The sequence below is a fragment of the Micrasema longulum genome, unplaced genomic scaffold (genome assembly GCF_059751315.1).
Source record: "Micrasema longulum isolate JH-2025_06_02 unplaced genomic scaffold, ASM5975131v1 h1tg000700l, whole genome shotgun sequence".
Classification (NCBI taxonomy): Eukaryota; Metazoa; Arthropoda; class Insecta; order Trichoptera; family Brachycentridae; genus Micrasema; species Micrasema longulum.
In genome coordinates, this window is record NW_028277896.1 from 200,660 (window position 1) to 215,884 (window position 15,225).

General features: G+C 30.7%; 1 protein-coding gene across 1 annotated transcript in view; it reads right to left on the bottom strand.

Annotated features, from left to right (window-relative positions):
* Window positions 1–1,092: 1,092 nt before the first annotated feature.
* The window catches only part of Myo95E (Myosin 95E), a 35,885-nt gene continuing 21,752 nt past the window's right edge, over window positions 1,093–15,225 (bottom strand). The window contains exons 18-24 of the mRNA XM_088229720.1: window positions 13,560–13,646; window positions 12,482–12,619; window positions 12,261–12,367; window positions 11,937–12,072; window positions 11,232–11,384; window positions 8,627–8,754; window positions 1,093–6,164 (exon numbers count right to left, since the gene is read on the bottom strand). Coding sequence (XP_088085846.1) covers window positions 6,041–6,164; window positions 8,627–8,754; window positions 11,232–11,384; window positions 11,937–12,072; window positions 12,261–12,367; window positions 12,482–12,619; window positions 13,560–13,646 — 873 coding nt within the window. The 3' untranslated portion in view covers window positions 1,093–6,040. The remainder of the gene's footprint in view (window positions 6,165–8,626; window positions 8,755–11,231; window positions 11,385–11,936; window positions 12,073–12,260; window positions 12,368–12,481; window positions 12,620–13,559; window positions 13,647–15,225) is intronic.

The window sequence follows — 15,225 nt, forward strand, 5'->3', positions numbered from 1 at the left end:
AAATGCATATAAATACACATTTTCTTTGCAATTATAAATTTTTACATGTGTACTAAGAATTGACTGCTAGGCGAAGAAAAGGGTTGCACATGAGAGGAAGATATTATGTTTAAGGAAAGATTCTAGATTTTTTACGCTCAAAGAACAAACTTTCTAAATTTTCTAACATGTTCCCTTATTTATTGAAGTTCCAAGAGAAATTTATGAATGTGAAAAAGTTCTCGAAACGGGTAGGTAAGATAAGATATTGGAGTCGCCTTTAATTAATTTCTCTAAATAGAAAAGTATAAGGTAGTGGGTAATTAATTTTTATATGTGTGTACCTTTTAAATTTATGGTAACTATAGAAATTTTGTTGAATTCTAAATCTGGCATCCGGAAACTACATATCTCTGGCAAATGTTCTAGCTGAATGTTGTTACATATATTATAACATGTATATCAATGTGTCTCTAAAGGTACCAAAAGTAAGTGAATAAGCTTTCGATGGTATTGTGAAATCATTTCGAACGAATTAAAACTGTACCAAATTAAAGTTATCGGGGGAAAATACTTTTTCCTTCTTTATGCTTATATTTAACCACCGAAAGCTGGCATAATAAATTAATGTGTAGAAATAAGACAAAAAAATACAGTATAAAATAAACAATGGACGAGATTGTCAAAACACGAAGGTCAACTCTTTTTATGGAAAAATATTATAAAAAAATTCCGAATATATGATTTTGTTTACAGGATTTCTACACTTTAGTGCCTTAATTGGGTTTTTAGTATTCTATAAAGAAGAGGAGTTCTCTTAATTTGTTCACCTTACTGACAGTTCATCACCGAAACTAACGTCTAAACTCCTCGTAACATTATTATATAGGAAAATGACCTCTGAAATGGCCTGAATAGCTAGGATACTCAAATATATTTGTAAAAATATTGAATTAATATGTATTCTCAAGTGGGAAATATTGTAGTAATTATTTGGCTTGAAAGGAATAATTGTACAAATTTAATTTTGTAATTCTGTATAATCTTATAAATAAATGTGTATTCAAAATTTGCTTACTGTTTTTTTTCTCAAAAAAATAAATAAAAACTCACTTATTTTAACATGTTTATTCTGTCAATACAACACAATTTTTTACATGTTTTGTTATTATAAATCATTTGAACAACAAAAAAACTTACAGGTATAACAATCCTAAATACGGTCATTTTAAAATTTCATTTTTAGACAGTGGTCTTCATTAATTTGTTTTGGAATAATTACACTTTGAACCATCCAATCACACTGGGTATAAAACTTCACACATGTCAAGACTTACTGAGGCCATTTTAAACTAATTTTTTATGCTTTGATTTGTGAAAAACTAACTAATCATAAGTCGTGTTTATGAACACCAAGTTAAAATACAGAAAAAATCAACGGTATTTCAAGACTTTTACGACAGATTTAACTTCTCTAAAATATAAACTGATCATAAAGATCACAAACCCGATCATGATTTGATTTTTTAGAAAAATGCATCTCAAATTCAAATTTTATTATGAACTGGGCAATCCTCTCTTTAAGTGGGTCAATAAAATAAACCGCAAACAAAAAGTGTAAATTGGGTGGAGTGACATGGACATGGTGAGGTTTATGTTCGACAGTGGCTGCATAAATTAACACATTGATATTTGAACAATTCGGAATATCGTAATATTCTCATATATCATAGAATCTTTTAACAAAGATGAAATAATGTGATTCCGTAAAATAATGTTTGTTTGGAGACTTAGAGGAAGGAGTGAGTAGTATTTACACTGATTACAAGTTTCTAAACTAAATCCTACATATCCCAAATATCATCATGACCAACCGACAGATATGTATCCCAAAATTATTAAATTGTAATCTATTCTTATTTCATTAAAAATTGGTCACAATCGAGTATTTAACAAGTGGAAAAAATTATTCGATTTGCAAATGCTTCCCCAACAAACTCTCGTCAGATAAATCAGCATACCGAACACTTTACGCATGCAACATTTAGCACTAATATAACACATTGCAACACACAGGAGAAAGGGAAGAGAAAATATAATAATGTCAATTTATTAAACCAGTTAATACAAAAATGAAGTTTTTATCACTAAAACAAATTGACAACAGTATAACTATAAAATTTTTAGTTATCGAGTTTACGAAGATTCATTTAAATGACACTAAAAACATCATTCGTGTCCATGTTTACATTTGCAGTATGGAGAAAATGAAATAACCATGCAGTAAATTCATCAGGGCTAGTAAAATTTTATTTTTGATTTATTTGATACAGAAAATAACAATACCAATGAAATATTAAATTCTGAATCGCAAACAAATCACTGCAATTGTCACTGAAATAACGACCACCCAATTATTAGTCAGATATCTCCAAATTACAAGAAAAATAACTATTTTAATGATCACATAATGTCAAATATTGTCAATTTGTGCATGATTTTTTAATATTTTTTGTTTAGCGATTGCGTACATTGGCAATATGTCTGCATTATTAATAGGACATTTGGAATATTTTCAAAGTGACCCTGGCAATATTACTATTTAATTTTGAAGAAGTTTTTCACCATTATATATTTTCGGTGGCATTTTACAGTCACCCGAGAAGTGCATCAGACAGAGAGGAAAATTTTACATAAAACTGCACACTTAACTTCAATTTTGTTTTTGTGGACTCATCTGACTAATGAGGTGGACAATCGATGTACATGTATTATTATTTAATTTAATTTTTATGTTATTTAATACTGCGCAACTAAACCATTTTATTTGAAGTATTTCTATATTTATTGAAGTATGTGTCGGATGATTTAAGAGTTCACTGATAAATCAACGATATAATGTATGTTAAATAAAACTAAATACATACATTGTAACTTTGTATACATTAATGAACCAGATAGAAGTGACATCTTTTTACACTAATAGATGAGGTATGTATTATAATAAAATTAAAGGTCGAGATCATAAATTAATATATGAAAGTACAATAATAGGTTCAACAAATGAATGGAGATAATAAACAGACATAATATTATTTATTCATAGTGTACCCAACAACACACCATACTATCCATAAATGGTAAATAATTATCTGTTAAAAGACAATATGCCTTATTTTTCCTAAGAGAAGAGCACTTTATTTATTTTGCTATTTATCAAACACTTGTATATTTCAATAAATATGATTTATAAACATTAAATGTATTCCGAAAATTTAAGAAATTGAAAACAGCATTTGGTGTTTTTATATCTACAAACGAAAGAAGTCATTTATATTACAATACATATTATTATAGTCATAAATCTAGTAACGTAAATGAGGGCACTAGGTCCAACATTAGAAATCTCCAATTGCAAAAAAACTGATAACTGGCGCTGTGTAAGCCGAGTACAAATACCACTATGAAACGCTAAAGCTAAAAAACATAAATATCCAGTTCAATATGTTGTTCCAATGGTAGGCATGACGAGATCAAGTGAATATTAGCCAATATGAGCTGAAAAAAGAATTTGTCGTAAGCGTCGAGGATGCAACGACATCTCACAAAAATAGTGTGAAAAATGTGGAGTAGCGCTATACTAAAATAAGTGAAACAATTGTTTTAAAATATTTCATACTTCTTTAAGAATGCTTTAAAGCATTGTGGCACAATGTGCCATAAATTTCACACACTCTTTGTCTACTGTCTAAAAATTATTAATAATTTGACTTTGATTATGGAGCAATATGGATAAATCTAGTTTCGCATATTAAGAAATGGGACATTTCTTTATTACTTATTACAAAATGGGAGATATCTAAATTTGCTACTATCATTAACATTAGCAAAATGTCGCAAATGTCATAAACGCTGTGTGTGATTGGCTGATTGTGGGGTTTCTAATTATGTTTCGTAAATTCAATGGAGAACGCTGAGTAAGCATTTTTTGATACATTTGATTTATCAAAGCCACCTCCCCTATTGAATCCTCAAAACAACGCAGAGAAGAACTGAGGAAAAAGAATCCTCAAGCGAGACCAAGGACGGATCTACACGAGGGTATCCAAGTATTTTTTATGGATCACCTTCAACAGACTAAGGGTGGGCGTTACTCGATGCAAAAAGAATATCAAAAATACGTATCTGATGATATCCTGTGGCGCAAAAGGATGACAGCCACCTACTGACATGCCCGATGATGGGAGATGGCTGCGCCTCTGGGGCCTTATTATGGCAAACGACAAGGCGATATCTGTCGCCGCATATTGGAGTGGCAGGGTTAAGCGAGTAAGTTTGATTCAGGTATGGTTTTGAAGCATTATGTGTTTAAGGTAGGTAAATTTTAATGCCAGCTTTGTTTTGGGATCAATAATTCATTTTTAAGTTTCGGTGGAGATTTCTAAGTTTGCTTTTAGAACCATCGAATGTTTTTCAATAAAATATACACAATTAGTGCCTAATTCATCTTCGCAATTAAGATCATAATAAGACAGTATATTCACACTTCGTGCGGTTTAATTAAAACGTTCGTCATCTACAAATATAATTTTAAATATACGAACTACATTATTGGCACTCTGTTACAGTAATTAGATTGACAGTGAGAGAAGAGAACGAGAGAGAACTTGGTACCGAGGTAAGTTTCTCAGTCCCTTACATATCACAAGATCCCACCAATATAACACTAATTGTTCTACTCTTTTTATTTTTGGCACATAGATAGATAGAATAACATTTATTTAAAACTTAAAATAATTATCAATGTCAAAGATAGCCTCATTTCTCATTATCGAATTTAAACGACTAATAAAAACATACTAAATATTTAAGTGTTCCCATTGAGTTTTCTTTTTAAATTTATAATACAAATGTATATTTTAAGATTTGGCACCTGAGACGCTAAAATAATAAATATGTAACTATTGTATAATATCTAAATGTATTTCTTAAATTAAAGGACATTAAATTGAACAAAAAAATGAAATTAAAATGTGTGGATTCTACAATGTTTAAAAAAAAAAGGTTCCAAAACCGTACATGAAAAAAAATATAGTCAAGGTTTTAATGTCTTCAGCAGACAAAACACAACTATTTATGATCTAAATTAGTAATTTTATAAACTTTTATTTGTACATCGGGTTGTGGTATCGCACTGGTGTCGCAGAATCACATATCAGAAGTCCGAGGTTCGAACCCCGCTCCATCACAACATGATTCGCAATATCTAGCAGAGTTATTTACAACTACACCGAGACCATGAGATACTATATAAAAAAAAACAATGAAAAATAGTATGGAAAATAACAATGGTAGATACATCTCCTTGTATAAAAATCAATTTGGGATTTCAAAAAAATTCAGTTGTTTAATTTTTATTGTACCTTAATTTAATTGAAAAATATAACGTGACAACCAAATCATTTTTAAAAATAGTAACAAAGATTATTCACTATCATTTATTATGTCCTTAGTGAGTAAAAGAGCGATGTAAGGAATTAAAAAAACGAATAGTACTATTTTATTATTATTACACATTGTTAATTAAAATTTTCGTACTGTGTTATTTCAAAACCGTGTAAAAAGAGGTTCCGGTGTAGTTGAAAATAGCTTCGAAATTGAATTATTTGTGTAAATCATAGGAATGCAAATATTTATTTTGAGGAAAAATAAACAAACCTACCGTGTTTTCATTTTGAATAATAATTAGCTTTAAATGAGGAATTCTACTTTACCTAACCACCACCATAATTCAATAACTAATTAGTACCGTTTGCGTACAAAAAGAAGAAACGAAATTGCGCTATCAACTATACAGTCAAACATCTCGACGAGTGTAGTATCCAATATTTCACAGGCACTTTTGTAAACAATACTCTTTCAAGTGTTTAATTGATCCGAGTGGCACCGTAAAAGGACTACAGAAATGGGGGGTGATAAAATATAGCAGAGAGAGTGAGATTGTTTCTCCCCTTCTCTGGTTGGAAGATCTAGAAAGGTCGTGTGCAGTTTTGCGCCCGTATCAAATGAGTACCTCCATTTTGTTTCCTTTTCTAATGACGCGAACCGAGTCCGGGTGGTATTCCGGGAGGCCGTAACACTTGAACGTGAAGGTGACTGTCTGCTGTCCAAAATTTGCCTCGAATCTAAAAAAACAAAAAAAAATCATTAGAAGGTTACCGGTTAAACATTGTAATCTGTTGGTTAACTTGAAAGATTACTTCAAAGTTGGTATTCACTGGCCTCTTGGTACGCAAATTAATAACTAAAAGGTTTTAAAACAAACAAAAGTACTTTGAATAATTGCTTTTAAATTAATGTTTTTATTTTAGTTTTTTTTATTCCGGATAATTTTTATAGTGCCAATTTTGTGGAAAATCACCTCAAGGGTGCTGTACAATAAACATCCCAACACATCCTGCAGCTACAGAACGCATAGGCGATTGGTATTTTAATTCTCCTTTTCCAGTAGATTATTTTTCATTAAAAAAATACATAGCCCGTTAATTTAAGGACTTGAGCTTGGAGGAGATTTGGCAATATGAGATCTCTCGTCCTCCACTCAGTAACCAGGCTCTTTAAAAACCTGGGCTTGGAGGGCTAGATCTAATTTATATAACTTTTTAGACTACCTTAAAAGTATTTGAAAGGATTGGTTTAAAAACGAAGCAAATAAAGTAGGGCCTTTTTAAAATGGATTTGAAGAAAGGAAAAACACATTGAAAGTTGTAAATATCTACTGATGGGAATATACCACATTTATATAAAGTAGAGTCATAAAATCTTATTTTAAGTTAAAACAGAATACATTTGTGGGGTAATTACTATAAAATAGTAATTGTTTTCTTTTGCTTTTCTTTTTTTTTCTTACTATTATTTATGTATGTATCTGTGTGGATTTAAGTATGAATATGTATTATTTTATGTATACTTTTTAGACACAATAAGTATATATTTAATCATGTAAATGAATGCCTCGAGGCGGGTTGTGCCCAGTGAAGTATTTTTTTTTTTTTAAGTGTTATGTAAAATGTGAAATAAAAAATAAATTAAATAAATTAGGTTACTTCAAAATCAGCATTTTTGAGTTGCCCACTAAAAACACATATTTGTATCTTCTCCATAAACTCTACAAACAGGAAAGTCGTGATTCATTCAAATCATATTATGATGATTTGAATGCATGACTTGTCTATTTGTATCATTCATGGAGAAGAATAAAAACATGTGTTTTTAGTGGGTAACTTACAAATGCCGATTTTGATGTTACCTAGTTGTAGTAACTACCCCGCGAATTATAAAAAAAAAGTACACTAAAAATAGACATAATTCTAGCTTAAAGATTTAACCGCTTGTTGGCTTTACGACACACTTACACTATAGTCCTTAAAATATAGCTTGATTAAAATGACAGCTGTCAAACTAATGTGACTAGTGATGGGAAAGTACTGATCACTGATCATGTACCGATCAAATCGATTTTAACAGTTTTTTCATGGAAACATGAGACTCTGTTTCCGAAAATTGATATAAAAACGCAAAAACAAGCCTATTATAGTGTGTTTAAGACAATTATTCACCAAAAATAAGGCATTTTATGCTTTTTTTCATGAACAACATCAAATGAATTATTTATTTATTTTTATTTATTAATAAACAAATTAAAATACAATATTACAACTAAATACAATTTTTTACAATAATCAAATACATATATTTACATTAACGTTTACCATTACGTAAAAGAAATAAACAATTCTTGTGAACATAATGGGGAGTGACATCTTACAATAGATTATTTTATTTTAATCAATAATATTTTTAAAATAACATATATAAATTACAAAGAAGATATTAACGATGTTTTCAATCAGTGTTACATAAAGAAGAATTATAAATGTATTTTTTTACTTCTTTCTTAAATATATTGTATTCCTGACTGTACTTTTTATTATCTTTGTTCATTTCATTAATTACATTGATTAATCTGTCCCATCTCTAACATTTTTGCAGAATGATGTAACTTTGTAAGAACGTAGTTGATAATTAGGTTTATTTGAAATTTTAAAGCTGATTTTATATAGTTATGTTGATTTATATGTCAAGCATCGTATTAAAAAAATAAATTAAGATGCCAGATACAATTGATTTTTCGTGCGTCAATATAAATCACTCATTAGACGTTACTACAAAATTATGTCATCACTTTTGCTGACCACTGTCATTCTAATAAAGCCATATTTAAAGGACTATAGATAGCACTTGTTTGAATGCGGCCATTCTCAAAAAGCGTCATATTTTTACTATTTTTATTATGGCAATCGAGATTTAAGAAAAAAATAATAGCATTATTTAAATCAAATCAAATTTAAATACATGACACATTGGCTTTACTTAAAAATGTGAAAAGAAAAAGACAACATGTTATTTTAGTTTTTAGGCTCTCCTGGAAATTCTGCTTTTTTGAGTTATGACTCTATTCTATCGGATGTGCGATATGTTACTTATCAATACAAGGATTGCCCTAAAAACCCTTAATAATGTTGAAAAAAATGGTAACAGTAAAAATAAATTATTGAAATGTATTGTCGTACGAATAAGAACTTACTCAGTGCTGATGTTAACTTCTGGAGCCTTTCCCACGGCATTCTGTACAACTAGAAATAGTTTGGTGACCATCTCAATAATGTGACATGTCTGAAATACAAAATCTCCCTTCTTCTTGCTGATATCACTCTGAAAATATACATATTCGTAAAAATCTTATATTATATTTGCTCTCACATATTACAGTATACAAGTATAATCTTCAAAACCACCAGTAATCGACCTATAAGGAATCAAATTAAAGTACAACATGTTTTGAAAGAGACTTGAACTTAATAATCAATTTTTTTTCAAAAATTTTATTGTGAACAAAACTAAAGTTTTTTAAATGAAATAAAATTATGAAGATAAATTGTTTGATAAATTTAAAGGTAAAAATTTCAAAGAAAATAAACAAGCTTCTTTCTCAAGGTATACTTAACTAATGAATTCTTCCCCATTTGATTTATCAGTATGCTGCCAATGAAACTAATAAATCAAGTATTTTTGTCTTGTTTTTTTTTTTTTTTAATTTAAAAAAAAAATTTACTTGAGAAAAAAGTGTATGCGAACGTGTTAATCATTTATTGAAAATATTTTACTAGAGAGAGTTTATCAAAATTGAAAGGCAGCACAAGTTTTGGGTGAAATTGTTTTGAAATAGGTACAATATTTTAAACGTCTAAAGAAGAAAAAAGAAAAATATTGCTGATAATCACGCTTTAGATATTTGTTTCAAACAAAGGCGTTGTGAATATTCTTTTAAAAATGTTATATCTATCAAACTTAATTTTGTTTTATTGTATTAAGTTTTGAAGAAGATTTTTTTATTTTTATTCTTTATGTCAAGTTCTAGGTCAGTGTTTTTCTTTAGAAACAAAAGTTAGTTGCAGTTTGCAAGATGGAGAGGAGCGAAGAAGACTTACCCCGAAGAGGCAGCCCGTAGTGTCGGTACTTGCTCGGGAAGACAACTGAGAGTCCAGCTCATAGGCCTCTCCTTCCAGGCAACACTGGGGAATACACACGCACACACGAGGGGAACACATTAACACAACAGGTAAAGCTCATTCGTTCCAACTACTATTGAAGCTCTGTGTTTAAGAACTACGAAACAATTATCAAACTCGAATACTGCATGAGAGGTGCCATAAATATAAATAAAATTAGTTTGCCAAAAAAAATATGTCTCACATTACCCAAGTTGTTGTATTTTTTTCTTAAATACTACATCATATATGAATCGTTTAGTTCATTAGTCAGACATATATGAAAAACCAAATTTTATTTAAGTATGCAGTTTTAAGTAAGATTCCGATTCACTACTCAGATAATTGCAAAATGCTATCAAAAAATTCTACAGAATAAAATGGTGACAAAGTGTTTACATAAGTTGTGTCCGTTTTTTCCCAAACTTAAAAATGAGCACCAAAAGTAAAACAAAATAATAAACCAAAATTTCAATCAAAATTATCTAGCACATAATTCTATTGGAGATTTGGCTATAAAGCATTTTTTTGGATAAGAGACAAATTATAGTACAATACCTACTACATAAATATTTATGTTGTGCTGTTCAATACGCAAAAACACAAATAATTTCATTTGTATAAAGAGAACCACAATAAGATTGCCAGATCCAAAATCGAAATGTTTGCCTAAATCTTATTGAAAAAAAATAGGATGCGTAGATTGCATTCGTTCTGACTTTTCGGCTACTGTTGCAGGAGTCATCTTCAGGATAAACTATGAAAGTCATAAAAGTCATCTTCAGGGTAGACTATCAGTTTCAGTGCTGCAGAGCAGCGTTTATTTGATAATTTTTTTAATACATATTACAATTTGTTACCCATTAAGTCTAAAGACTTTTCCGTGGGACACATTTTTTTTTAGACAGGGTTTTTTTTACATTATTTTTTTATATTACACATATTTATTTATTATTGTTTAACAGACACTAAAGATTATTTAGAAGATATTTCATCAGTTTTTTTTTATTTTTAATTTAAGATCTTTCATGTTAATGATGGTTTGAGGGAGATCATTGAATAACCTTGGAATAATGCAATTTAATGTTCATTCCGAAGTAATTTGTAATTCGGGGAGCGACCAGGGAACCCTTAGTTTTTCATCTAGTCTTGTGAGTGTGGGAAACTCTTTTTATATTCCGGATCAACAAAGTGATCTAGAATCAATTTGTAGTCACAAAGTTGTTTTACAGTGACATTACAGAATTTAAAACAATGAAATGGACTGTTTACCAGGAAGATGGCTCCTGCAAAGGTAGCCGAAACGTTGGAACGAATACAACTTACACAGGACCATGAAAAAAAGACGATACATATCTATAGGCCCAATATTATATTTATTTGATAGTATAATTTTTTATTGATTCATCATTGTAAAAATGGCAATGGTATTGAGACAATATGTAGAAACACAGAAAACATTCAAGTTTTTAAATTATTTATCAATTAGACATGAGCCATAACTAGAAAATAAACTGATTTTTAATTAAGCTTATTGAATAAAGGTGTTAAAAGCCCAATGAGTCGTCTACGATAGATTTTACGTGTTTTGTTGATGACACACAGTGCATAGACAAACAAATATAATAGAATAAGACTCACGGCTCTAACGTGGAACACGGCGATGTCATCCGGAAGGGGGCTGAGGGAAATTCGGTATATTTCAGCAGCCGGAATTCGGTACTTCACTCCCAGAGTTCGCTGATCAAGTAGCAACATGGCGGAGGTGGAGATAACCGCTAATGTAGGCACCAACTTAAATCAAATACAAATGTGTAAAGCTAAATTATTATTTGATTGATTGGCCCGGCTCTCAATTGAGGCGGTCAGCGTAGCACACAAATAAGCATAAATAGAGCTAAACATTGGAGTGGGTTCATAACCGTGCGTCTTATAAACTAGATGGGGTTGAACCCACCTTTTCCTGTTTGTTGATAGGTGACACCGCTCGCACCATTACTCTAGCTATATGGCTAAACTTCGCATGCAATTATCTCAGTTCTATACTCGGTTACTCTGCCTATGGATAATGTTGACTGAGATGGAACTACATTAGGCAATATTATATTTATTTATCATATCATACACCTACATAAAATGTATACAAAGTCGCTTTGATTGTCTAACTGGTTATTTATCCTGTTCTAAGACAGTTTTTTTTTATAGAAAAACAGTAATCAATACATAGAAAAAATAAATAAAGGTAGAGTCATAGTGAAAATAGAGTGAAAAACAGTAAAATAGAAAGTAAAAAACATAGATAACGTCAATATTTAGAAAGATTCAAACATTGTTGAGAATTCGTACCTTTCCACTGGATCGAGTCACTTTATTTACAATATCAGCAAATACCACATACTGGTCATCCGTGTCTATACAAACTCTCTTCCACACGGAGTTCTGTCTAAGTCTTACGTAATCTCCTACAAACGGGTGTGATACGCTGTAATCAACACAATAAATTAATCTATTACCGTTGCATTGTATTTGAATCTAAAGTGTTCTATATTTTTTTTAAGCAGGCTCCCAAGAACGGGCATGTGTTATGCCTGTGTGAGAGCCAGCTATAACATCATATTATTGTTTTAAAATAATACATAAAATAAATAAAGAGACAAAAGTTATACAAACCTTCTGGTGTAACACTGTTTTCTATCTTTAAAGATAATACTAGCTGTAACCTTTTCTCTCATTCTGTTTCTTGCAGTTTGGTCAAATTTCATTCTATATTTATGGCACTGTAAAAAAAGGTTTGATATAAGTTTCGCAAAGGATTATCATTTACAGCCTAAGCAAAATCTAATTTTTTTCTAGAGATGGCAAGAATTAGTGAATATGTAAGGAATAGTCACCCTCCAGCGATGGTGTATTTGGTTGAGCAGGGAGTGGGTGAGCAGAAGGCGGGCGGAGGTTCGCGGCCAAGCGCTGCACAGAGGGGACAGGTGCGCAGAGGGCAGAGCCCCCGGGAGCCACTCCAAGTATCTTCGTCTCTGTAAACACCACAGAACCAATAAACTCTCACATTAATTTAATTTTTAAATTTCATTTATGTAAGTTCAATACCGCAGAAGAACCATTCGTCAAAATGTTCAGGAGGTGTAAATACGAGTATATACATACATATATGTTTATTAATTATTAAATAATAAATAAAAAATAAAATCAAATATTATTTTCAATCTTTACACTTTCAGGCATCTGACCATGTTTTTATTCCTTTATATGAATATGAAAAAAAAAAATCCAATTCTGTATTTTCAAAGTCTTATTCTATCCTTATTTCTAGTTTGTTATATTTTTTTAATGTAATTATATACATTTTTATTTAAAACTACAGTAAAACCTCGTTTTTACGTTTCTCAATTTTACATTTTCCCGCTTTTTACGCCGAAATGTTTAGGTCCCATTTTTTTTCCATTCATTCTCATTCAAATATCCTTCCAATTAACATTTTTTACGTTTTTCATAACCCCGATTTATGTTGAAAATTTTTCGAAACTCATTAGATCTGTTAAAAGACGCCGAGCCACGCGCCGCCCCGTTTGCTCAAAATGGTGAATAAAATCAAGGTAAATACAAAAAATGTGTAAATTGTTGTCTCAAACTAAATTCAAAGTAGGTTCAGGGTATTTGACCATTTTGTTTAAGTGTCTTAATTTTGACATTTTACTAAAAAGTCTTTACATCAATAAATTACGATGATCAAAATAAGCTGCAATTAAAGAAGCGATGCAGTGTCACAGATAACAGGATGATGGGTGAGTGAATATCTGTGTGATTAAGAATGAGGATGTCAAATTATTCCAAATTTGAGGACTAGTAAAAGTATCACTTCAACAAAAATATCTACTGTTGATATCACATATTAAATTAAAAGTAAATAAAGAAACTAAAAAGCTACAAAAGGAATAAACATAAAAGAAAGAATACCTTCCACTGGACGTAATGTCTCTGTATAGTCTGTACGGCCCAAAGCACTCTCTTCTCATGCTTCATCGACATCACTCGTTTTCTAGTCTGGTAAAAAAACATTAACACTGAGTTAGTTCTGACATTCACACTATACGACATTACTAAGTATTTGGAGCTGTAGTATACGGCTCAGACAACTGATAGCTTTTGATAATAAATACATTATTTATTGCGTATCACTTATTGCGAATGCCTACAGACATTTCAAGTCAAAAAATGAACATACATGAAGTTAAGATTAGCAAAATTCGATACAAGAATTCTTGCGCAGAATTTTTCTGACCAATGTTCAGGTTTCTGATCGGTATAATTCGGCCTTTGGAATACTTCTCACATTTATACTACAAAGGGAATCCTAGCTAAAATAAGCGTGGAGCTGAGTCAACTAAATATAATCGGTCTTTAGAGAAAAGGGAAGAGGATTGCTTATTACACATGATTACTAAGTGCAAATAAAGTTGATTGTTTACATCCAGAAAACTTGAACAATCTGCTAGTAGTATACTTGTATCATGTAACGTAATGGGGAAATATGTCCTGTCAACAGAGATTTACATTCATTCTAACGTGTCCTCTATTGACAGAGTGTTTACGGAACGATACATTTTTTTTAAGGGGTAAAAAAAGACACTTGTAGACAGTTACTATTGTATCAAAACAATGTTTAAAGTTTAAAACTCATAAAATCTATTTAAGTTACACCAGTTTTGTAATCTAGTTAAATCTCTTACTCTTACACAATGGGGTATTTTTACGAATCGGGAATAAGGTTGAATACATATGAAATATTTAGAGCGGATTTATGTTATTCTAGTTAACTATCAATGCAGAAAAAATACGTTTTTTTTTAAATTTTCAAGTTTAAAAATGAGCACATACAAAATGGTTCGCAGTTAGCGCATCATGTCACTTTGACATCATCTGTCATCCCCGCCGAGTGCACTTTCAACAAAAAATATTGAGCGGACAATATAATACATAACGTTCAACTTTTAGGGTGTGAAACGTCTCGTTTTGAGATAATTCTATAAAAGTATGAGTATTTTAAATCGGTGCACAAAATTTATCCGACATCGCGAGAAAAAAAATATCCGTAATACCACTACCATTGAAATTTTTGCTTATTTAAAAATGATAATAAAAAAAATGAAAAGACCTTATATTCACTGTTTTGTCCGTCTCATTTTGTAGTGTTTAGCATGATTGCCCACCGTCTATGAGATCCCAGGTTCGATTCCTAGCAAAATCTATATGAAATGTTATGTTATGTTACATGGTGCTTTTACCCTGCAATATTTCTGAGTACCGGGACTGGTACATGAAGCTTAAGACTGATCATTGTGGTCATCTTACTTTTCAGTAAATTTTAAATGATTGAGATATGCTGTTTGTTGGGCCAATGCATAAGGTGCAAATAATTTAATGATATGATATCAAGCTGATATGCTTAAATCTATTTTAACGAAAGTTAGTTATTGGTGCACCCCTTTCCAAAACAAAGCTAGTCCATTTTGGAACTTATTGAGTCTACATGTTAAGACTAGCTCTTCCCAACCGTCAACAATCCTATTGCTCGGGAAATGCTTCCGTGGATTTAGATTTAATCTTGTTTTTGCCTGAGACT